This window comes from Amphibalanus amphitrite, unplaced genomic scaffold (assembly GCF_019059575.1).
Source record: "Amphibalanus amphitrite isolate SeventyFive unplaced genomic scaffold, NRLGWU_Aamphi_draft 001111F_arrow, whole genome shotgun sequence".
Classification (NCBI taxonomy): Eukaryota; Metazoa; Arthropoda; class Thecostraca; order Balanomorpha; family Balanidae; genus Amphibalanus; species Amphibalanus amphitrite.
Window position 1 is genome coordinate 21,191 of NW_024882605.1, and position 24,815 is coordinate 46,005.

The 24,815-nt window shown below is 49.3% G+C and overlaps 2 protein-coding genes across 2 annotated transcripts; one reads left to right on the forward strand and one right to left on the reverse strand.

The window, feature by feature from the left end:
* Nucleotides 1-4,677: 4,677 nt before the first annotated feature.
* Nucleotides 4,678-11,432, reverse strand: LOC122370231 (28S ribosomal protein S15, mitochondrial-like). Its single transcript, XM_043345654.1, has 5 exons — nt 11,183-11,432; nt 10,043-10,235; nt 9,619-9,752; nt 8,038-8,248; nt 4,678-5,092 (listed from the first exon to the last, which is right to left on the reverse strand). Exons 1-5 carry the CDS (start codon nt 11,217-11,219, stop codon nt 4,813-4,815), a joined length of 855 nt encoding a protein of 284 aa, XP_043201589.1. The 5' UTR covers nt 11,220-11,432; the 3' UTR covers nt 4,678-4,812.
* Nucleotides 11,433-19,054: 7,622 nt separating this feature from the next.
* Nucleotides 19,055-20,753, forward strand: LOC122370222 (piggyBac transposable element-derived protein 3-like). The gene is made up of 2 exons (XM_043345638.1): nt 19,055-20,260; nt 20,499-20,753. Exons 1-2 carry the CDS (start codon nt 19,055-19,057, stop codon nt 20,751-20,753), a joined length of 1,461 nt encoding a protein of 486 aa, XP_043201573.1.
* Nucleotides 20,754-24,815: the final 4,062 nt, after the last annotated feature.

A 24,815-nucleotide genomic window follows, 5' to 3' on the forward strand; every position in this document is an offset into this window, starting at 1 on the left:
GGGTCAATGAGGCGGCTTTCCCGTTTCCAAATAATCGTTGATAAATCTGGTCATCTTTGTCATGCACATGGTGGTGTCATTCAATGCGTCAGTCAGCCAACGTACAGTGTGATAATCAGAGGCGGATCCAGCTCAGAGTTTTTTTTTTTGGGGGGGGGGGCAAACCATAACAGTTTATCGATTCTTTCCATGCATCGTCCATAGGCGTAATGTTAAAATTATGCCGTTTGGGGGGGGGGGCAAATGCCCATTTTACCCCCCCCCCCCCCCTGGATCCGCCACTGGTGATAATCCTCCCGTTCCAGTTCCATGTGCAGGCACGCACCAAAAGACTGTTTCATGAGGCTCATTATACGTTATGCCGGTTTGTCCAAAATGTCCATGCAACCGAGCGACGACGTAATCCCCGTCACGTATTCCCTGCACGTTCACCGTTCAGGGACATGGGGCCCTTACGATTCCGTATCGCTCAGAATCGCTGACTGCTGGGTCGGAGAGTCCAGTTCGACGCACTGATATCAATGTCTCGAGAGTCGGGACGATGAAGTAGGGAGACCTGGAATTTATCAAGTCGAACAATCATGCCATTACTCACCAAAAAGGAGCGTGAGGCTCTTGCGTTTTGGAACTTGCATTCATTGATAACGCCAATTATAAAATGATCATCATCAAATTTCTTTGAATCCCAAGGCACAGTAGGTACACCAAATGGCGGAAAGTCGCCAGCATATTTGAAAGTCGCTCGGTAAAATGTTATACCTATTGAGTTATGACCCTGAAGTCTTCCTAAAAATTATACAACTGTTTCACACGACAAGTTGTCAACACCGCACGCAAAGTAGTATGCATGCGTGTCATGTTGTTTCCGTTTTCAGCTTCTTCGTTGTGTTTTACTTGAGTTGTTTTAAGTTTTATTTGTAGAAATGCTTCTGTGATCTTTCACAAAGACATTCCAGCACGGTGTTACTTGTATTTTTATCCACTGCCTCGTCACGAAAGAGTTGACATGATTCGAAACAGTGGCAGCTCTCAGTGCTGAGCTGAGCTTGTAAAATGTTTGCATGTTGTTATGTGCTTTCCGGGCATAACAGCACTACAGAGGATTTAGAAGTTTCAAGGGAACCTGAGACAAGAATGACACCTCTAAGTTTCCTCCCGGATGCCGGAGTACGAGGAAATCCGATGTGCCAAAGGAGCAGCCACAGATTGTCACCGTATACCGACAAACGCTCGGTCAGGGTCAAGTAGGTTCCACACCACGACGTCCCTGAACAAAGCCTATTAGTGGCACAGAGAAACAGAGAGCCGACACAATCGCCGTCGCTAAGTACAGGAGTCCCGGGCCATAGCCTCCGGACGGCATTGGCGCCCATTGTCAGTGTCCAGGTGGCCGACACAGTCGAGTAATAAATACTTGTGAAGGCTGTGTGGTATTTTCGTAGTTCTTGTTAGTTTTAGGGCCATGGAAACTGTCATGTCCCGATAGAAGTACAGTCGTATGCAGATATGCAGGCATCCCTAAGCCATGTATATGCAGAGAAGGTGGGTGACACTCACGACTCATCCGCTGGATTAGTATGAGCTTTTAGCTACAACGGTGCAGCCCCACACCAACTACGGATTACCAGCATACCAACCCGGCATGCACAATCTAGCACGCGGTCAAGGCACGTCATTTTTTAGCGACACAATCCATATAACGGTCACTCTAGCCCAGCAGAGATCGGCTTCAGCCCACTGATACCGTACCGTGCACTTGGGTACTTCCAGGCTGAATGCTGGCCCACGGAAGCGGAATTCGATATCCTCTTAGATCTTATCGCTTCAATCTGAATCAAACGGCTGTTTTGATGCCAGGCATTATGGCGCCGCCTCGAACAAATTGCACAGAGAGGAATCCGAATGTTGGCATAGATCTCTTGCAATAATAATCTCACATAACCCACAACACAGAACGACCGTGAACTTGATCTCTGACTCATGCTGGCGCAGTAATGCGAGTTCCTGTGTGTTGGTATCTGTGTATTTTGTGGAGGATATGAGTGTGGCGATATTACTCCCGTGTCCGGCAGCTGCTGCCTTTATAGAGCGTCTGGTGCGGTATGAGTCACAGTCATTACTGTGCACTCGTTATGACATAAGCGCCAGTTCAGTCAGACAACAGACCGACACAGACAGACAGACAGCCGCTGAGAATCTCAGTCGGAGCCGGCGGTCACGCTCCGTTTCAGTGCAAAACGCGGTCTTGCTCTTCGAAATCTCTGCGGCACCGAGCGGCGTAGGGTCGCTTGAAGCAGCCTGAGGGCGCAAACGACGCATGTCCGAGCAAATTCATACAGCGCAGATTGCAATAGTATCACGAAATAGATTATATGACTGTGACCTGCACGCGGCGCCGTCGGCCCGACTCTCTGACTCGGTACCGCCTGGGAAAGCAGCGAAGGAGGAAGTGGAGCGAGCGCGGGGAAAACTGCACAGAGTGCCGGCTCAGGTGGCAGACTTGCCGGCCCACTCCTCGGACGCGGTCATTGGAGCGTCATTCGTCACTTGGCCTCGGACGAAGGAAGTTCGATCGGACTCGTGATAAGGTAGTCCAGCTGCTTCACGAGCCAGACCACAAGCGCCGGACCTTGAAACTAAGGAACACTGACCTCAGCGCGGTTCGACAAAATTATTTCTTCCCCACGGTGATGATATACGACGCTTGTTAAATTAGCTTTGGTTGCACCATTTGCATTTAGACGACATATTGATTAGTCAGTATTTGATATTTCCAATCGATCCACACTGGTCAGATCATGAAACAAACATACGACCGTGCATGGATTGCATCGCAAGCTAATGTTGCATCACATACGGGCTAGGAACTTAGCAGTTAGCACATCCGTTACCTGTTTTAATGCACTATTATTTACGACCAACAATAGCAGGAACATGTCGTTAAAGTGAAGCACTATCATTATCAACTCCGAATCCTTTATTTCATTCTCGTGATTGTATATCCAAAAATAGTATCATTGCACAACCGTACACTTGTCGACTGCCTAAATACAGCTCCTCAGCATTTGCAGACTTCCCTCTCTCGTGAATTATCCGGATGACACAGCGAAAGTGACCATCTAGCCGAGCCAACAATAGACTAGCTGACGACGCTGCGTTCCTCAGGCGTAGCATCGATTGATTATCATACAACAGCCATCGGGTCGGCCGGTGGAAGAAACCCGTGGTCAGCGGTATGCACTGCGTCATGATGCGGCGTGCATCGCGATCGGGGGGACCGTGCTGTCCCGCTCCGAGCGTTGCGATGGGCACGAACGATAGTGACCCACCGCAGCGCAGCGACGGATTTAGCAAACAAATTCAACCGACTAACGCTGCGTGAGCGTGAACCTCGAGTTCAGACGCTCACTTCGCGTCGGCATAAATGCTGAGATAGCAGAGGGGATATAAACAAGCGCACCCGAAGCGTAGACTACATAAGCAGTTGCCGCCAAAGCCCGATGTTTCGCCTCGTCACGGTCCTGAATCTGTTTCCGGCCGTCTGCCGTTTAGGCAGTACCCGGGCTGTAGGTGCACGGTTCGCGGCTCCGAACCCCTGCGAACCGGCAGGGGCGGCCGCCCAGCCGGCGCCGCCGCTCCCATACACACTCCGCCGACACCGCGAACTGCGGCCGTCTCTGTGGCTTCCTCGCACCGACAATCACTTACTGCAGCAGTGCAGTCCAATTAGGGCGTCATTTGGTCGCCGGACGCCGCGCTGGGAACGGCCGCGCCTCGCCGTGCCGCCGGGGCAGGGCCGTTCACCTCGGCCGTAGCACGCGGTACGGTAGGCACTCGAGCGGGTCGCACGTCCCGGCCAGGCCAGCCAGCAGCACTCCAGGCGACACCCCGGGGCGAAGGGAGGGGGGGGGGGCGGTGCTGACGACGCTAGGGTCACTGGGGTCAAGGCGGAACGAGCCGAGACTGCGACACAGCCTCCGGGCAGACCCACACGCCGCCGAAACAGGAAATGACTGCGACAGAGCGCTACAGGGCAACCGTGTTATTATCTCGGCATGAACGACTGTTGGCTGACACGCAAATATGCGTTATATATGTGCCGATGTGCGGCAAATATAAAAACGTTTATAAAAAATAAGTGTGGGCAGGCACGTGAAATTCTGCTAGGAACATTGAGTAAATGAACAATGGGGCCTGGCGATAAATTTAAGGAAATGGAGCGGGCGGAAAGGCCAAAGCCCCAAAATAATATTCACATTTCCCCAAATATCTACCAAAAGTATCAGACCAGCTTATGTTAGTAGTGGTCACAGTTTACAACGGACACACGAAAGCACCACTTAATCGCGTCAAATACAACTTCCTTTCGAGTAAGGAAAATGTCTCATCATGCTGATGCTTAGTTAACATCACGAAATTTCCTTGGGTGAATAATATTTGTCAAAACATATCATTGGGCAATCCAGCTCGATCATGCGACCTTCCTCGTTTAAACAGATGTCTTGCCACGGTCGAGAAAACCCCGTCCCTCCCCACATGACCCAGACAGTGGCCACCATTCATGGAACTAACGCCATTACTTTACCTTCGGTAGTCTCTCCCTTGGTCCCCCGGCGGCCAAGCCTCAGATAGCCATCAAACTATCCAGTCGAACACACTCTCTCCCAAACACACAGACACGGACACACAAACCCTTCTATTCGACACTTTCTCCTCTTTCCAATGACACCAGCACACATATCTCCATCATCCCCACCCATTCTGACTGTGCCCCCCACCTCTCTCACACACTCAGTTCCACCGCGCGGCGGCTCACGCCTGCGCCTGCTCGCGCCGGGGTGGGATCACCACCCGTTTGGGCAGGCGCGGCTCGAGCAGACAGCCCCGCTCCGTGTCCACGCTCAGAGACAGTCCCAGGGCGCGCTCCTCCTCTGCGATCCACTCACAGGCGCGCCGGCGCTCCTCCTCGAACGCCGGCTTCTCCGAGTCGAGCTGACGGCGCAGCGCGTCCAACTTCTCCTGGCGGATGTTGTCGCAGAAGATCTGCACCATGCGACGGATGCTGGTCTTGCGACAGAGAGTGACGTCCGTCCTGCCGGCCGAATGGAACGCTTAGCGGCGGCTTAGAGGTCGTCGGAATAGGCGAGGGCTGGAGACGTCGATACTTGAAGGATGAGCTTCAGGACGTTCAATTCTGGAGTCTGGATGAGGCTATTGAATTTCAAGATGTTGATAGCTTGAGTTTCTAGGAGTCCTGACTTGGTATCCAGGGTGGCCGAGGATATCAGGATAGCCGCCCTTTCATAAGAATCATGAGTGAATTAAATATGATTTCAGTTTTGATGCAAAATCTTTCGTACATAACGATTTTTGAAAAAACAACTTAATGTTTTTTTAGAAGTAGCTTACATACAACTTGGTATATCGATTTGTGGATACATACTGCATAATGGTATTATTGGTGGCATAATCTAAAGCAAAATTTAAACGATAGGTTAGATAAAAATAACAGTGAAATGGGTAGCATGTATTTTGTTTTCACTGGTAAACTTACAGCAGGACAACCACAAGCTCATAAAGACAACACGCCAAACAAATACCCACACCAGAATTGGCTACTGTGCACAGTTCGTGACAAGAAAACTCATCCACCGGACTGCCTCCTACCGCTGTAAATAAAACTACAAATCGCCTCCCGTTGAAAGATCGCCTCAGCGGCCGTAAGTTAAGACCTTTCGCGTGAGAAACCGACTTGGAATACGCCACCACGAGGTAATTTGGGCAGCGCTCATTAGCGTAACATCCCGTCAGCCCGGGAAACCGGTGCCAGTGTAGAACACGCACGTCTGCGTGCCAGTATCATCGGGAAGACCGGTGACGTCACGATTTGACGTCACGGCGGTAAGGAATCTCTAACAGGATCATCGTGCGGGTGATGGGATAAATGAGAGCCTGGGGAGAATTAGACTAATGTATTTCAAGTTAGGATCGGACCAAGGACGACTTGCTGGATAGGAGGGGATCAGAAGACGAACCGTTCTTCGGACAGGATGCGACTACAAACCGCTGTTCGGGTGGGATCATACCGATACCACAGGCCGTTTTCGGGCCGGGTCGGACAACAGACTCCTCTCCTCAGGCCCAGAGGAGCTGGTAAGTGGTAACCACTGACCACCCAGGGACGAGTGGAGGCTGATGGCGTGATAACAGAGCCATTGTGACGCATTACTCAGACGGCGAGACAGCCGTGGAAATCAGATCAATTAACACATCGGGGCTCAGCCGCGCACCGACACCCGAATCAGGCCGGAGAGATAGCATCGACAGCACGGGAACGGCCAGAGCACGGAGCCTGACTGACGTCTCAGCAGAGCAGAACGGCCGGGATGTCACAAGGACAGAGCAGAGACGGTCAGATAGCGGCATTGTGTGGTCATCCCCAGTGCAAATGACTGACAGCCTTCGCAGTCTGTTGCAGCGGCACATGTTGCCGAAATTGCAGGTGGGCAGAGCGTGCACAGAGTGCTACGTTTACCTGGATTTACATGTGATAGTTGAAAGGCATTGCGGCTTGGTTCATGCAAGCATTTTTCAACAAACGGTATTTGTAAGCCATTGTTACATGGGAATCGCTTTGTTTTGATTATGAAATATACCATAATACCCTGTGTTTGTGTGCTAGTTTTAGTCAGCAGTCTGACTACGAAAACCATTATTTATCTCTATTCGGTTCCAGTTAGTTTTAAGTGCCTGAAAATGACACACTATTAGGTTCGCGGCAAAAGGCAAGCATATTATTTCACAGGTAAACACAGCGATAAATAATGGATAAGGAAGGCTAGTCCCTTCCATCATAAGCCTCATTTTATCCACCCTAATCGCTTTCTCATTAGTCTCGTTTCTAGGAAAATTGACCAGTGGGTAAGTTGATCAGTTGAGTCACAGTGTGTACTAGGAAGAAAAAAGTGTCTGGCAGAGCCCAGCAACTCAGATGGAGCCAATCACCGATAAGCCGCTTAGATGCTGACCAACGCATGCAGCTGGCATGGGACCATTCGAACATATAGCTGGCAGTTGTAGGTCAACTGGCAACAGACAGCAGAAGAGAGGAAATTGGAAACGGAGTCCGGTGCGTCATAATGGGACAACAGCCAATTAGAACATTGTGCATTGATCGTGCACAGAATACAAACATAATTCAGCGGACTGAGAACATTTTCATGATGCACACGGACGGCAAACTAACAAGTAACAAAGATGGTTAAAGGTGCTCTTCAACAACTATTGACAGCAGAGCAGTGAAGAGTCATTGAGGAAGCACAATGAGTCATTGAGAGCGGTAGGATATCGAAGAAAATCAACTTCAAAAGCAATTACAGCTATGTTATCTGCACAACATGATTGCTCGGATCTTGATCGAAATGAAAATGTAAGATACAACGAGTATCTGTGAGAAAATCTACGCTTACATAAACAAGACAATGATCAATAAATGAACCGTGCACCTCTAGGGCCGTGCTGAATGAAGGAGTGTGTCCAATTATCTCAACAGGTTTGCGATCCACCAATGACAGCAAGGAAGCGAATTCTCTTTTCAGAATCACCATTCACCAAACACTAGAGGTGGAAACGGCTGGAATCGGCGAAGGAATGAGATGAACGGCGATTTACCCATCAGAGGAACACTGGCGACATCTATCGAACGAAGACACCAGGGAAGCGATAACTACTCGTATGTACCGAGCTGACGCTGACTTGTGCCGGTCAGCGTCTAGAAAGCCAAAAGCCAAGCCTCTAAAAGAAGCCAGCTTTGATGAAGTGATTTTAAAACTCAAAGGTCTTGCTTTAGCATTTAGTGTTGAGTTATAGATATAGATCCTGTTTTGGAATGTCGTCCGCAGATTTTCCGAACCCTCAATTTGGGCATTCATGGTATTGGTACGTAGCTCGCAATCCATATCCAAAATAATCTTCCCCAGAGCCCTAACGACAAACAGTCGAACGCCAAAGCAGCAAAGTAGCCCACCCATCACTCACTTGTAGGGCAGCGGCGGCCGGTAGACAATCTCCAGCTGCTCCAGTAGCCACTCGAAGCGCCGGTAGTCTGTGGCGCGCAGTTTGCGCAGCAGACCGCTGCGCTTGTGCGCCAGGTCGTGAACCCGCGCACGCATCAGAGAGCTGCTCTTGAATATGGCCGGGTCCTGGAGCAGCAGCTGGTAGCGACGGATCTTGGCCGTCATCCGACCGACTGCGGGAAAGGACGGTGAAGGGCCGTCAGCGATGGAACGCTCACTCGCTCAACCAGCTGTCTGGCGAGTTCACGAGATGCAAGACATTAACGGATAATTATCATTGATAACCTTCACTGGAACATCCCAAATTTTGATTTTTTAACCTTCGCCCCAGTGGGGGGGGGGGGGCATATGTTACCACCCTGTCGCTTTTTTTGCGTGTGAATAAAAAAACGCGGCGCGCAGCGCCGCGCCGCTTAGTGTAGCTTTTGGTACATCAATTTTGGACAATGTGTGAAATTTTTGACCCCAGGTCATGTCAGGTCAGGTCACTAGGTCAAGTTAACTGACCAAGCCTAAAAAAGTTTGCAATCATGTCCAGCATGCAGTGTTTGTCAGAAAGGTTTTAAACTTGGTGGATCGCATGATGTTATGGGCACCTACAATTTGTATATCTCAGATTTTTTATATCCGTGACCTAAGGTCAGGTCAGTGGCGTGACCTTTCCATTACAAGTCAATGGAGAAAAATGAAAATGCCTCTAGATCCGTGTGTACGCATAGGAACAGTCCAAATATTTCAGAATCACAATGATTTGGACCACTCGTGATGACCAAGGTGTCATTTTTGCTGATAGCCTCTAGAAAGGTCATCCGAGGTCATCTGAGGCTACAAACAGATTTTTGCCAATAACTCACGATTGGAAAGAGATAGAACGCTGGGGATGGTCTCATTGTGTTTGTCTTGCCGAGACGCATCGACTGATATGCAACATGACGTTTTCCGGTCAGGTCATGACCTTGACCTGAGGTCAAATTTTCAAGTTGACCTTTCAAGGTCAAATTATAGTTCATTCGACGCGTCTCGGCGAGAGGAACACGATTCTGTCAATAGAAATGTCGTGGCTTTTTGTGGTCGAAAGTTATTGTAGAAAAACACTTTTCGTAAAAACAGCTATTTTTGTAGTTTTTGCCTTCTGGAGGCTAAACCGTTGACCTGAGGTCAATTTTGATTATGAACTTATCAAAAAAAGATTTCAAAAACTATCGATTGCTTTTCCACGCGTTTTTCTAGCTACCATAGTTCCTGAGATAACGGCATGTTTTCTGAAAAATATAATGACCATTGGCAAATTTTGACCTTTGATGACCTCTGGTGACCCCAATATTGCTCCAAGATGAAAAATGACTGAAATACTTTCAAACGTACGCATTGAGAGCTATCGACTGCTTTTTACCGCGTCTTTCTAGCCCTCTTAGTTTTTGAGTTAGAGGTGGGTGGTAACATATGCCCCCCCCCCCCCCCCCCCCCACTAGGGCGAAGTTGGCTGAGACCGCCACTGGGGCGCGGGTTAAAGGACTACACCTGATTGTGTTGCGTGACTTACTTTGTGCCTCGGGTGATTCCGTATCGAATCGGTGCCGCTGAACGAACGCCATCGCCTTATCCTCCAGCTGTTTGGTCTTCTCTACCCCGCGGGCGAACTCGAGCGACAACACTCGCTTCGTGACATCATCAGATCTGGCGGCGAGAGAGCAAATGCATGAGTGGAAAACATAAAATGGCAGGAAACACCAGCGAGGTGAAATGGCCTAAACAAACAGCATGACACAGCCACAGGCCAAGATCGGCAATGTGGTAAATGTGGTCCAAGATCGGCACTGCCAATATGCATTAACAACGAGAGAACTCTCGATGTGAGAAACCGAGAAATCCATACAATTATGTGTCAGACCTAACGCTTCGTAGGCTCCGTGCCCATCTCACAGATATCATCCCGTCATCCCCTCATCGTTCCCAGCGGCTCGCACCTGTCGAACTCTTCACGCGCGGCGCTGACGGCCGACTGTGGCTGGCTCTCGTCCACCGGCTCGGTCACGCCCAGGTCTCCGGTGTAGGCCGGTGACAGCTTGGACGGACGCGTGATCGGCCGCCACTTGACCACGTCCTTGACGTCCCGCACGCGCCACCGCACCGGCTGAGTCGTGTTGATGACTGGCAGTGCTGTAATGGCACGGGGAGCAGAAACACTGGCAGTGAATGGCTGCTGTGTTGAACTTCGCCCATGGCCATTACACCAGACTTCCTGAAAAACTTATTGTCCATACCATGAAAAAGCAACTATGACCTTCATCTGTGAGTTGGTAGTGAGAATCTTATCAGTACCCAGGGGCTAAGGATGGCAGTCATGCCCTCAAAGAAGAATTGGATTTAGCAGTAATGAGATCACTGTACAATCAAATGCAGCTCTATTTCAAATGCACTTTGGGGAATTATTTCAAGTAACTTCTGTTAAGCAGGTAATGATTAGGACTGCAATGGTTCAGCAAATGATAAATTTTCTTCTTACATGGCATAAAGCAGCAGCCTGCATTGAACATTTCAATACAAAGCAAACAGGTAGCTAGGATACATACAGAATACAGCACCATTCAACAAAAATATAGGGTGATTGATTAACACCTGGCAAAAATATTTAACCTTAGAAAATAGAAAATTTAAGGTTCAGAAGACCTAGACAAAATCTAAGAGGTATTTGTTCCAAGCACACACGTCTGCAAACATACACAGATGACCTAGGATCTCTGTCTTCCCAAAAGCTACTCAGTATCCACTTCCCAAAAACTACTCAGATTTTTGCTCCTCTTGGGTTGCCTTGTTATAAGAAGCAATATCTTTGTGGGATGCCAAATTTTCTTTTGAAGTGACCAAATAATATTCAGATTTAGATGCTAATTGATAAGAGAGAAGTGAATGCCCCATATTGTCTGCAAGATATTCAGGTTAGATCTAGGCCTACTCAGGTATTTTGCAATGCTTTTTTTACATTATCTGATTGATTTGGGAAATACGAGACCAATAAAAGACAAATTTAGAATTAAATTGGAATGTCCTCCTTTACTAAGCCCACCCACAATAACACACTCTGCTTGCGTTAAGATGTTCCTCACCTGTTCTTAAGACCCTTAAACTTTTAAATACACTCATTTCAATCGGTGAAGACTTCCAAAAAATGCAACCTTTAAAAAATAAAACCCAGATCCCTCGCTACCAAGGCTATATAAACCCTCGCTACCCTCGCTACTGTATCTGCTGCTACTGTCAAAGGGTCTGTTCCCGTCGCTCCTCCCAAAAAATCTCGGATGAGGTTGGATGAGCTTGGAGGAGAGCCGTTTCAGAGGGGTGAGTATTGAAGCATCCAAGAGCGCAGCATCCAAGGGACGCAACATCCAAAACCTTAGCATCCAGCGATCAAAACGTCCAAATAACATCCAAAACCGACTCCTTAGGGATGATTCAGAGCATCCAAGAGCGAAACATCCAAAACTGCAACATCCAGGACCACAGCATCCAAAATCGTATCATCCAAATTGGCAGCAACCAAGGACGAGGAATTGCAGCATCCAAGAGTGAAACATCCAAGGGTGCAGCATCCAAAACCGTATCATCCAAAAAACATTTTTGGCACCGCAGCATCCAAGACCGTATCATCCAAAATAGTGACATCTGTTGTACAAGCTGTAAACTATTAGTTCAATGGCTGTCCGATAGGTGGTGGCACGTACGGTTCATAAGTGACGGAATTGTATGACATCACTGAGTCTCTATACAGTGGCATCCCTATAATGACCTTACATCCTCAAGACGGAGGTGCGTAGCTGCTGGTAGCGACATCGCTGCGATACCACTACAAACCTGACATATGACATGAAGACGCATTGCAGCGTATCCAAGCGCGGCACGTATGTAGGTAGGCTGAGCCGTTGAAGTGTCGATAATGGAGACCGATACCGAAAGTGGGTTTATTTGCCCTTTGTTTTCACACCAGAAGTGCCTAATAAGTCGTGAAGTGTACACTATCCCCGTAACCAAGCCTCCGCAAGGATCTTCATCTCACCGTCAGATCGCGCTTATCATCGTCAGCTCCTCCCGTTCCTTCACAGTTAACCTTTTTCCTGTCCTATGTGATATAGTCCATGTTCCAGAGGGCAAAAAATATAAAAATAGCCGTTTATACCAGGGGTGCGGAGCTGGAGCCGGAGCAGCCGGAGCCGGCATATTTTGCCCAGAGCCGGAGCCGGAGCCGTAAAACAATATAGCCCGGAGCCGGAACCGGAGCCGGAGCCGTCAAAAAAGGGGGTGACTCCGGCTCTTTTTTAAGAAGAAAAATTATTAACCTAGTTCGGTTTGACAGTACAAGGCCATGTGGTATTCACTATTCAAATTAGCCTTGTTATGCAAATACAGAGGCAACGTGTACCAATCCAATTTCAATCGCCCTTTCTCTTCCACCCGTAGGTATTTAATTAATCGCATAGGGGATGTACCTACTGAGAAGGAGCCGGAGCCGCCGGAGCCGGACCATTTTACTCGGAGCCGGAGCCGGAGCCGGACCGTCTGAAATTTCCACGGCTCCGCATCCCTGGTTTATACGAAAAAAGTTTTAGGTAACAGATTTTGACTGAAGGGAGCCACGACATTACTTTTACCAGCAACGTGTTCCCCTCGTCGAGTCGCGTCGAATGAAATTCGGACTTCTAAGGTCATTTGGAAAATTTGACCTCGGGTCAGGGCATGGCCTGACCGGCAAGGGTCATGCTGCATATCAGTTGATCCGTATCGCCGAGTTGAACACATCTGACATGTTTTTACCGCTCTAGCACGTCTGTCGTCTCTTATATCAATTCAAAAGAAATAGTTTAAAAAAACTGCTGGTGACCCTTCATGACCTGAGACACCCTGAGATAACCTCAGGGTCACACAAAGGGGTAACGGGTGCAATATTCGGGTGTGTCATGTTTTCCAATAAACCGATGTTTGGGAGTGTTTATAGGTAGCATGGGCGTCGAAAGCGGGGGGACGGGGGACACCCCCCCCCCCGCCGGCAGTCGATGAATCCGGGGGGGACGTCCCCTAAAAAAATCGGCCATAAAGGATTTCAAAAGTGACTATTTGCAACGGTCATTCAATATGGAGTTATGTAAACAGAAATAAACCATTTTTAAAAGAATACCTACTGATGCTGGTCAGTTCGACGGTACAACTGAGAACTCAGACACTTCAGCGGCTCAGGTACAGCCCACCGCTAAAGTAATGTAGGGTTTTACCAATCTCAACGGTTGGCTTTGACTGGCGATTGTTTAATGCGGAGTGATCGAAAAGAAGATGTCAATAGCTAAAGTTGCAGCTGCAAGGGTGACGATACATATACCTAAGCTACATTCAAAGTTTCATTGTAGTCTGGCTAATCGTTCCTAAGCTTCATAAGCAGAACATACTCATGACTGAAACCCCACATTACTTCTGCTGTGGACTGTACACCCACCAAAGGCTGAAGTTCGGTCCTCTGGGTGGGGTGACAGCTGCATAAGCCACACATTCGAATATTCACAATACTCAAGCACTTCTAAACGGCCATCCTCCCGTGCTAGGCAAAACGACAGCCGAAGGGGCTCACCAGTTCACCATGACCTTAGAGTACCTGATGCTGGTGTGAGAGGTCAGAGGACCTCGCCACGGTCTGGGATTTTTTTTATTGGGTTAGGACTTTTTGGTCTGACGAGACCATTTCAGAGCCGGAAGGAGATGGGAATTAGGGGGAGGGCGAGGGGGGACATTTGGTCTGGGCGAGCACCCTGATAGTCGACGAGGCTGAGCCCGTCCAGAGGGGCAGGCCGACCAGCACCCCAAGCACACACCAGTCACCGCACCCGGTTACGGTCGTGCTCTTATCGGGGGTTCCCGCATGGGATAAAGTTGCCCGTCCAGCCCGGAACAAGGAGTTGAGGCGTAGAGGAGAGGGATTTGACTGTCCTGAGGATAGAAATGACGGAACGGTGTGTGGTATGAGAGGGTCTAGGAGGTTTGAATACTCAGTGTGGGCCTATATTGGTCTGACCTCTTTACCGATAAAACCACCGTCCACCAGTCACAACGGTCAACAGAACCTACAGCTCTTATCCCACCTGCCCACGATCGGCTAAAACGGCTTCATAAATTTCGACTAACCAGTTAAGAGCAATGAGCATGACTTCAAGCCAGAGAATGTCGACTCTGACTTCGGAGTCGAAGTACAAACGACTTCGGTGACTCCAGCTCCGACTCTGGCCAGAGCTGTCAAGTCAAGCTGACGAGCTGTCAAGCTCCGGCTCCGATCCCGCAGTCCTGCACTTGCACTACACAAAATTACAAACTTCTAGGAAATAAGTTATACGGTTAAAGGACCACATTTTTTTAGAGGGCTATTTGACTTTGTGACCAGACCTTAGGTAAGTGTTAAGGAGCGGACCTTAGTTAAGGAGCGGGTTGGATGCCATGCCACATTTCGAGTCGGGAGACGTCACTGCAGACTTCGAAACTCCAAAATGACTTTATAAAGCGGATTGATAAACTATGGATATCTATGGAGAAAATCCGGGAACAGCTCAAGCCAGTAGCGGCGGAACACCTTCAATTAAGGGGGGTGGGGGGTGGGCACTGCCGACTTTAGGTCCCATTCTTTCCATGCGTCGCCTATAGGGCTCATGTTAAAATGCCAAAATCAAAAGGGGACACGGTGCCCCGGTGCCCTCCCCGTTCCGCCGCCTATGGCTCAAGCGGCCACAATAAGCGGCTGGATTTATTATTCGAGGATTTATTAAGCAGATTCCACTGTACAGCATTAAAAAATAAGTCCACTGCAGGCCTGCGTTGCTAATGGGTAAGTACATCAAATAGTGACTATTTGCTTAGTTTTGATATGGCACGAGTTTTGATATGGCCGTGAGGAAAACATTGGGTTCTAATACCGCCCGGTCGGTATTAGAACTGCCCTACCGGCCGATTACCTACTGACCGTTCCGAATTTATACAGGCCGGCCTTACGGTCATTATTGATACGGGCCGGGCAGCATTAACCCTCGCACGACCAGGCCATTTCTCATAACACGAACGACCAGGGGGGGGGGGGGGTTGTTACGACCCCCCCTGGCGTTTCGAAACGGAAGGTCGTAGAGCTTAGCGGAAAAAACCAACGGATTGCTCTCAACGAGATCTCGCGATTGGTGGTATATTTTTTGGTCCTAGGTCAACATTTGACCTACTTTTGACCGGTCAAAGGTCACATTTTCGGAAAAATAGACTTTTTTCAACTTTCGGCGGCGATTGCGGCAAAACGGTGGGAGATATCGACTTGAAATCTTCACTATCGTGTTCCTTGATCAATTCTCTATCGTTTGATATGTATTTCGTTTCCCTAGCTCTAAAAATGGCGCGTTGGGAGCGCCGGAAGTCGGCAAGGTCACAGTCGGCGGCAGAAATTCGAAAAATCAAAATTTAAATTTTTGAAATCTGATTGTATTTTTGGATTTGGGAGGTCCATTTGCTCCCTATAGATTATAGAAGCTAATATTGCTGCATATTCCCATTGAGGTGACAAGAATTAGCAAAATAGTGGTTCGGCCGCTTTTCAAAAATAGTACCGGACGCTGTTCCTCTTGTGACGTCATAGCTCCGTGACCTGACCTGACCCGGTCAAATTTCTTATACCATATGATAGCCAATACTTGCCCCAACATGCATGGGAAGTTTCATCACGATCCATCAACCGATGTCCGTACCACCGGCAGGAAACCTCGGGCGTTGGCACTCAGTTTGTGAAAATCCGGCCGGAGGCTGTACCTCTTATGACGTCATAACTCCGTGACCTGACATGACCCGATCAATTTTTTTCGGCAAAAGATGCGCAAAGGTTGCCCCAGAGGGTATTGAAAATTTCAGCCCGCTACGACAAGCCGTTTAGCGTGCACTTCGAAAAAACCTCAGGGGGGGGGTTGATACAACCCCCCTAGGTGTTCTAGGGTTAACCCTCGCCGGCACAGGCCATTTTGAGTCCTTCGACGGCACAAGGGGGGGGGGGGTTGGTACAACCCCCCTTGCGTTTGGCCCCTGATCAAGCTAGAGCTTCGCGGAAAAAACGAGCGTGTTGCCCGTCACGAGACGAAGCCGATGATACCCAATTTTAAGGTCCTACGTCATCGGGTGACCTTCCAGGTCAGGTCAATGACCCGAAAACCGGGAAAATCGGGACCTGTTAGAAAGTCGTAAAGTGTGGCTGCTACGTGGTTTTCCGGGGTGCTGATCACGAATATCGTGTTAGTTTTGATCAGAGATGATGTCATTAAGCATTTAGACCAGGTCGGGTCAGGTCAGGTCAGGTCAACCGGTAGGGGTTGTGACGGGTATTCGTAATACGTGTCAACCGCCTCGGACAGCTTCGTAACATGTTACGAAGGCACCAAAACTACTTCGTAAATGTTCAAATGGTTGATAAATTCGAATTTAGCTCCAAAAACTAGCCTAGAAACATGTAAAACTCGAAAAAGTGAACCGAGGTCACCCGAGGTCACCAAAGGTCAATGACCTGACCTGACCTTCAGGTGACCTTGACACCCACCCTAATGCATGGGAGCAACATCAAATCACATGTTTGAACGTTTGAAACCACGAAAAGCTTGCAAACGCGCGGCTAATGCGAGCCGACATGCGCCGAACCGCGATTTCGGCCAAACATGGTCACAGAAAAGAGGCCACAGGTCAAAGGTCATTGGGGTCAGGGTCATGAAATTTTCAGGGTAGGTGTAAAATTGATCAACGCGAGGGTACTGAAAGTTTCGTCGCGATCGGCTGCTTTTTACGCGAGTTATTCGCGAAAAACCTTAGGGGGGGTTGCATCAACCCCCCCCCCCCCCACCTGTGCCGGCGAGGGTTAATACGGGCCGAGTTTTCAAACGGACCGTAACGTTAAATATACCAAGTGTTTAGTGTTCTACAAAAAGCAAGACTGTAGAGCTTTTGCGTGTAGATCTTTTGCGCTGATGTTGATATTTTATTATACAGAATAATTATATTTTTAAAAACACTTTGGATTATGGGGCTGCGGATTCCGGCGAGGGGGGAGGCAGGGCATGTGCAATTGCAGACGTTGAAAATCCCAAGGTGTGCAAACTGCAAACACTAATTTTTGCACATCCACATTTCATTGCGGGCTCATGCGGGCTAATAAGGGCTCTCACAGGCGCTTGCTTGTCTCATCCCGATGCTCGAGGGCCCCAGCCCGAGCCTGATGGCCCCGCACCGGAACTTTAAGTCCTAAACAGGTACAGTCCACAGCAGAAGTAATGTGTGGTTTCAGTCATGGGTATGTTCTGCTTCTGAAGCCTAGGAACGATTAGCCAGACTGCAAAGATACTTTAAATGTAGCTTACATGTATCTTCACCCTTGCAGCTACAACTTTGTCTATTGACGTCTTCTTTTCAATCAGTCCGCATTTAAAAATCGTCGGTCAAAGCCATCCGTTGAGATTGGTAAAATCACACATTAGGTACTTTAGCGGTGGGCTGTACGTGCGGGTGTTATCTTGCAGGTTATCTCAGGGCCCCATGGGCCAGTATCGAAAGGCTCTCGCCGGCTCTTAAGGGCCCCAGCCCCCTTAGGTCTCTTGGGGCCGAAGTCTGAGGGCCCCGCACCGGTACCTAAAAGCCCAGTTATCCCAGCTGGCCCCGCCAGTTTCTAAGGGCCCTCACCGGCCCGTGGTGAGGATGACCCGGATACCATTTACTGAAATGGATAGGTCATCTGAGGTCAAATATGGTAAAAAGTAGTTTTTCCACGATATAATGGTGCTTAAAACTAGTAAATAGTGTGGTACCAAACTGTCATGACATGTCGATCGCTAGGTGCAAAAAGACCTGCTTGGGTCAAGACAAGACCTGACCTTGACGTGGGTCGAATAGTGAAAGTGACCTACCGACTACCGAGGTCTATCAAATACATATTTCGAACCATCTCGACGGAAAAAGGATGGTACAAATTTTATGTCTAACGAGTTCAAAACGATTAAGCTAAAACGGTCGGAGCTTGGGCGGGGAAGCTACCCCGCCTGCCCCCCTCCCCCCATCCCCGTGGCGACGATAATGATTGAAGCCCAGAGGCTTTGCCTGTAACCGTACTAAGTTGAATTATCGGGCTGCAAATGTAGGTACAGGTAATCGGTCGGCTGCCATTAACCCGCGCTGGGGGTGGGGAGGGGGGGGACTACAGAGAACTCCCCTCGCTTTTCTGCAACATCTTCTAAACGACTGGGCGTATCCATGCACACGAAACTTGCAGTACCTACTACCTTGAACCTTCGGCTCCATCACTTTGACACCTCGTGTTCCAATGAAAATTTATTCGCTTCTCATAGGTCAACCGGAAATAACGTCAGAGTGACGTCATGTTCGGCCAATTTCGATGCAAAACATTCAGCTACGGCTTAACCCAGGAACGCCCAACTGGACATTTTTGTCCAACCGTGTCTCTCTGCAGTGCAGGGGACCCACAGCGTGCGACAGTGGAGCCATCTTTTAACAGCGGCCGGTACAAGTCGAGAAAGATCCAGCAAAACGTTTTAGAATGATTCCGAGCTTATCGGTCCAGTTTTGAGCGACACGTCGAGCAGCCAAGTCGCTCGCTGGATTTAGACCCCAAATCGCGATGACGTCACATGACGAAAGGTAAGATGTCATGGCGCTGGAGTATTAGCCAGGTAAATTAACAGTGTATTCATGTTTGGGAGACTTTGTCCCATGTTTTGATGCGCTAGCTTGTTCTCCCAGTTGCGTTGCATGATCATTAGAAAAGAAATTGCAAAATATGGACAAAATTGTCCACGTGGGCATTGCTGTGTACAAAATAGAGCTGGCTTGCACAAATGCTTATTTGGTATTATCTGTTACAGCACTTTCAATGGCTCCATTCCTGTTTCAGACACAAGACAAAGACACTGAATGATGTCCTTGACATGGTTGAAGAAGATGCCAGCGGAGATGAAGCGGACATCATCCTCATCCCTCCAGAAGGTGACGTATCTGACGGCTACTCCGGACCGGAGGACGAAGGCGAGGGCGACCCCGACCATCTTTCTGCCCCCATCCTGAAGTCTGAAGCTGAACTTCAGCGTCGCAGGAGTTCAAGGACTGAGACCACTCACCAGCCTACCGCGCGACGTCATCAAGCTCATCACACTGTGACGTGGATGAAGCCAGCGCCTTCATCGGGAAAGCCTACCAGGCTTTTCCCTGAGGCTAACTTCAGCCAGTTCTCGGGGATGAGTCCAAACGAACTGGTAACACTCTTCCTTGGTGAGGAGATCTTCGACCTCACTATCAAGGAGAGCAGCCTCTACGCTCTTCGAAACGGACGCCAAGATCCACAGCTGAGCAGGGAAGACATCGCCATCTTCATCGGCATCCTCGTCCTCACTAGCTACCTGACAGCAGTGAACACCAGGTTCTACTGGCAAGAGGCTGCGGACACTCACAATGAGCGCATATGTCAAGCCATGACGCGCAATCGCTTTGACACGATCAAGCGGAACCTCCACTTCTGCAGCGAGGAAGATCCTGCTGACCGCTACTGGAAGCTCCGTCCGCTCATCAAAATCCTGCAGGTCAAGTATATGGAGCATTTTGTTCCGCAGCAAGCTATCTCCCACGACGAGGCCATGATCGCCTACTTTGGGCGACACGGTCTGAAACAGGCGATCCGGAACAAACCGATCCGTTTCGGATTCAAGGCCTGGGCACAGAACACGCCAGACGGATATCTCCTGGCGTTCGACTTCTATCAAGGAAGGGGAGTCGCGGAGCACACTGACGACAACGTTCAGCTTGTTGGAAAGAGCGGCGCCACCGTGCTCGATCTGCTGGAGCACATGAAGCAGGAGTTCCGCGAGCTGCCCTTCCAGTTCTTCGTGGACAACTATTTCATGTCCATCCCCCTGATGCAGGAGATGACGAAGAGAGGATACGACGTGACAGGCACGATCCGGGAGAACCGCATCCCTGGCACGACTGGCCTCAGTGCGACGAAGGAGTTTAGGAAGAAGGAACGAGGCATGCACCAGGCTGTCACCAGTCGGGACGGGAACGTGATTCTCGTCAGGTGGCAAGACAATGCACCCGTCACTCTGGCCTCGACATGCTACGGCGATGTTCCCCCAGGCAAGGTGCGCCGTTACAGCCGTGTGCAGAAGCGACATGTGGAAGTTGACCGCCCTCATGTTGTCGGGAAGTACAACGAGATGATGGGCGGAACTGACAGGATGGATCAAAATGTCAACCACTGCAGGATCGCCGTCAAGGGCAAGAAGTGGTGGTGGCCGATCTTCACATGGCTTGTGGACACGGCAGTCCACAACGCCTGGCGTCTACTGCCGCGCTGGCGGCACGATGACTTATGTCCAGTTCCGTCGCGAGTACGCCTGCACCATCCTGCGACGATGGGCCAGGGGAAGCAAGCCCATGATGAACCGCAACCTTGCGGCTCCAGGATCCGAGGCCATCCGCTTCGACGGGATGGGACACATCATCATCAAGGCCCCGTCACGGGGGACCTGCCGGAATGAAGGCTGCACGGCGAAGGTGGGAACCAAGTGCGTGAAGTGTGCTGTGTTCCTGTGCGTCAACTGCTTCGCCGGCTTCCATGGCGTCGCCCAGTGAAAAGATGTTCAGGCTTCCACTGGTGGACGCCCGGCGATACCCCTGCCAAGCAGCGACAGTGCTGATGGCCCCAATTTGGGATTTGTCTCAGTTTGCTGCTTGATCTTAAATTCGTTGATTGATAATCTGGAGTGGCTGGATGTCACCGGTGTGTTGACAACATGAGCATGGAGAGCAAGTTGACAAGGAGAGCATGTTGACACTCTGGTTGATTTTTTAGAAATACACTTGCTTTTTAGCTGAATGGAGTTTTTTTACAGAAAACTTAAGTGGTCTGGTGTGGTTTGATCTAATCTTCCGCAAAGCACCATTTTTGTACATGGTAATGCCCATCTGGACATTTATGTCCAGTGCTATATGTCGAAAACTACAAAAGGTACAGTGATAATTTCTTCGGCTGTTTACAACACTAGTATAGGGGGGCAAACATGTGAATTTTCTTTGGAATCGGAAAACTTTTTTTCTCTGGGCACTGGGGGGTTAACATATTCTCCCAAGAGCTTAGTTTCTTAACTAAATCATTTTTCTTAGATGAGAGAACTCAGAATACATACGGATCTGTAGGGTAAGGTGCGTAATTAGCGACCCCCTTAATTTGAACCGTCATTACTCACGCTCTATGGGTGCCACTGTATTACTGGCTTGATCTTCGAAGGGATCGTACATTTTGCTATTAAAATCCATTCATTTTCTGCACCAATATCCACTAATTTATTTGCACTGAGCATTTTGGCAAACCATTGCAAAAACGTTAATAGGGAACTCGTCCCGATTAGCGACCACGGTGAGGGTCGCTAATAAGTCTATGGGTTTTCCCATAATAAAAATGGCAAAAAATGCGACGCCTGTAAATTTGCAATATGGTTCCAAACAGTCAACTTATACGCAAAGCACTCAATCATTGGAACAGGAGCGTTTGTCCAACACCTTTATGAAGGTGAAAACTGATCACGTGATGCACCAAAGGCAAAAATAAGGCGAAAACCCATATATCGCGGGCTATCTCGCATGATATTCGAGGCCTGCCCTGGATTCGGCATCGGCACCCCTGCAGTCGGTGACAACAGTTGGTATCACCCGCCACACATCGCAAACTTCAGCAACACCTCATTTTAATTTCTGTCTGTTTCCTTTCTTTCTCTTCTTGAGCTATTTGCGACCGTGTTGGGCGCAAATAGGAAATATGGGTTGCGACACATTTTTGACTACCATGCAGTGCACAGTAACAAGATTCACTACGGGAAAACGGCAATCAATTGGAAAAGGATTGTCGATTTAGAATAAAAAGGTGCAGTATCTTAATGTGCATCGCTTTTCATCAGATAGGGTCCAAATACACACGTTTTGGATAAGAAACTGGCCATTTTTATCGCAACTCCCCTAAAACGTTCCACCAGAAGCACCAGCAACCGGAAAAGAATTTAGTTTGATAACCAAAGTATGGCAGACCTTTTGACATTGTTTTTACCCCGATTCATCTTCCCAGCTATTCTGTAAGGAGGTATGTCGCAAATAGGAAAGGGTCGCTAATTAGGCACCTTACCCTACAGTGGGGGAAGCCGGGGGAAGCCCGGCATAATAAGGTCTTTTTTATTTTTATGACATACCTTGCGTGATGTATAAAATGTTGATACCTACCCTGTTAGCTTGATAAGTTAACTGGCCGTGTTGTCCCAAACACGGTTGCCTGGCCGTGTTTATGTTTTTTTTTTTTAGATTTCACCTCTGTCGATCGTCCCCCCCCCCCCCAGTCAAAAATCCGTGGCGACGCCCCTGCCTGCAGCCTCAACGAATAACTTCTAGTAAAGTTATCCATCAAACCAAATACCATCGACCTCCTAACCTTTCGGTAATGCCACCAGGCGCCAACAGCTAACAGCTCTGTCCGCAATTCATTGCTTTGTTAAGTGCATCTGTACCGGCCGAGCAACGCGTTGCCACGCGGCGCGCAGCCGGCGCCGAGTGCAGCTGCACCTAGCGAGCGAAGAGCTAGCACGCGGCGCACCGATTTGGCGCGCTTTTGGTTCCCGCGCTTTCTTGCTATTTGGCGGGAGACAGAGTGGCGGCGGTGGCGGCGGCGGCGGCGGGAGCACAGAGCAGCCACCGGCAGTCGGCTCTGGTTGTTAATAAATATAAGCGGGATCCACTGTATAATACCTAGTGGCGTCATATTACCTAGTGACGTCACATCGTGAAGATGTGCCGCTAAACACGACGCATTCGCCACCTGTCAAGCGAGCCTAAAACTAATAGTTTATAACAAATATGCCAGGTGGCGCTTCTGAGTCTCTTGAGTGGATCCATCTTTTCTGTATTGTTTTGGATGATACGATTCTGGATGTTGCATGCTTGGATGTTTCGCTCTTGGATGAACCGTCTTTGGATGATACGATTCTCAGATATTCTCGTGCTGCCATTTTGGATGATACGGTTTTGGATTCTGCATCCTTGGATGTTTCGCTCTTGGATGCTCTGAATGCTCCCAAAAGGGCCGATTTTGATGTGCGTGAAGTTGGCGTCGGATTCGGATTCGTATTCAGCGTCGAGTACCGAATCACTTGAAAACGTCATATCTGGTCAATTCGGGGACGGGGAGCACGAATATGACATCAATTTTGCCCTAGCAGGTATCCCTTATCCCTTAATCGTCCCTTAAACGACGGGGCGCGCCAAAAGTGCCTCAGGGGCTCTTCCGATCACGAAAATAATGGTCCCAGGCGATTCCCCGGGTCGATATCTAGCCGCACCACCACTAACTTCACACGTGCCTCATATCCCTTATCCCTTAATCGTCCCTTAAATGACGGGGCGCGCCAAAAGTGCCTCAGGGGTTCTTCTGATCGCGAAAATAATGGTCCCAGGCGATTCCCCGGGTCGATATCTAGCCGCACCACCACTAACTTCACACGTGCCTCATATCCCTTATCCCTTAATCGTCCCTTAAATGACGGGGCGCGCCAAAAGTGCCTCAGGGGTTCTTCCGATCGCGAAAAGAATGGTCCCAGGCGATTCCCCGGGTCGATATCTAGCCGCACCACCACTAACTTCACACGTGCCTCATATCCCTTATCCCTTAATCGTCCCTTAAATGACGGGGCGCGCCAAAAGTGCCTCAAGGGTTCTTCCGATCGCGAAAATAATGGTCCCAGGCGATTCCCCGGGTCGATATCTAGCCGCACCACCACTAACTTCACACGTGCCTCATATCCCTTATCCCTTAATCGTCCCTTAAATGACGGGGCGCGCCAAAAGTGCCTCAGGGGTTCTTCCGATCGCGAAAAGAATGGTCCCAGGCGATTCCCCGGGTCGATATCTAGCCGCACCACCACTAACTTCACACGTGCCTCATATCCCTTATCCCTTAATCGTCCCTTAAATGACGGGGCGCGCCAAAAGTGCCTCAAGGGTTCTTCCGATCGCGAAAATAATGGTCCCAGGCGATTCCCCGGGTCGATATCTAGCCGCACCACCACTAACTTCACACGTGCCTCATATCCCTTATCCCTTAATCGTCCCATTATTTATTCGTCCCATATTATCGGTCCCATATTATATTATCGGACCATTATTTTCGCGATCAGAAGAACCCCTGAGGCACTTTTGGCGCGCCCCGTCATTTAAGGGACGATTAAGGGATAAGGGATATGAGGCACGTGTGAAGTTAGTGGTGGTGCGGCTAGATATCGACCCGGGGAATCGCCTGGGACCATTATTTTCGTGATCGGAAGAGCCCCTGAGGCACTTTTGGCGCGCCCCGTCGTTTAAGGGACGATTAAGGGATGAGGGATATGAGGCACGTGTGAAGTTAGTGGTGGTGCGGCTAGATATCGACCCGGGGAATCGCCTGGGACCATTATTTTCGCGATCAGAAGAACCCCTGAGGCACTTTTGGCGCGCCCCGTCGTTTAAGGGACGATTAAGGGATAAGGGATATGAGGCACGTGTGAAGTTAGTGGTGGTGCGGCTAGATATCGACCCGGGGAATCGCCTGGGACCATTATTTTCGCGATCAGAAGAACCCCTGAGGCACTTTTGGCGCGCCCCGTCATTTAAGGGACGATT

Excerpts from the sequence above, each read along its gene's own strand:
- LOC122370231 (XM_043345654.1), bottom strand. The coding sequence starts at position 11,219 with ATGAGTGTATTTAAAAGTTTAAGGGTCTTAAGAACAG. Across the intron at positions 10,236-11,182 it reads TTTAAGGGTCTTAAGAACAG|CACTGCCAGTCATCAACACG; the intron begins GTGAGGAACATC and ends GTGCCATTACAG. Across the intron at positions 5,093-8,037 it reads CGGCCGCCGCTGCCCTACAA|GACGGACGTCACTCTCTGTC; the intron begins GTGAGTGATGGG and ends TTCGGCCGGCAG.
- LOC122370222 (XM_043345638.1), top strand. The coding sequence starts at position 19,055 with ATGGTTGAAGAAGATGCCAGCGGAGATGAAGCGGACATCATCCTCATC. Across the intron at positions 20,261-20,498 it reads GCGATGTTCCCCCAGGCAAG|TTCCGTCGCGAGTACGCCTG; the intron begins GTGCGCCGTTAC and ends ACTTATGTCCAG.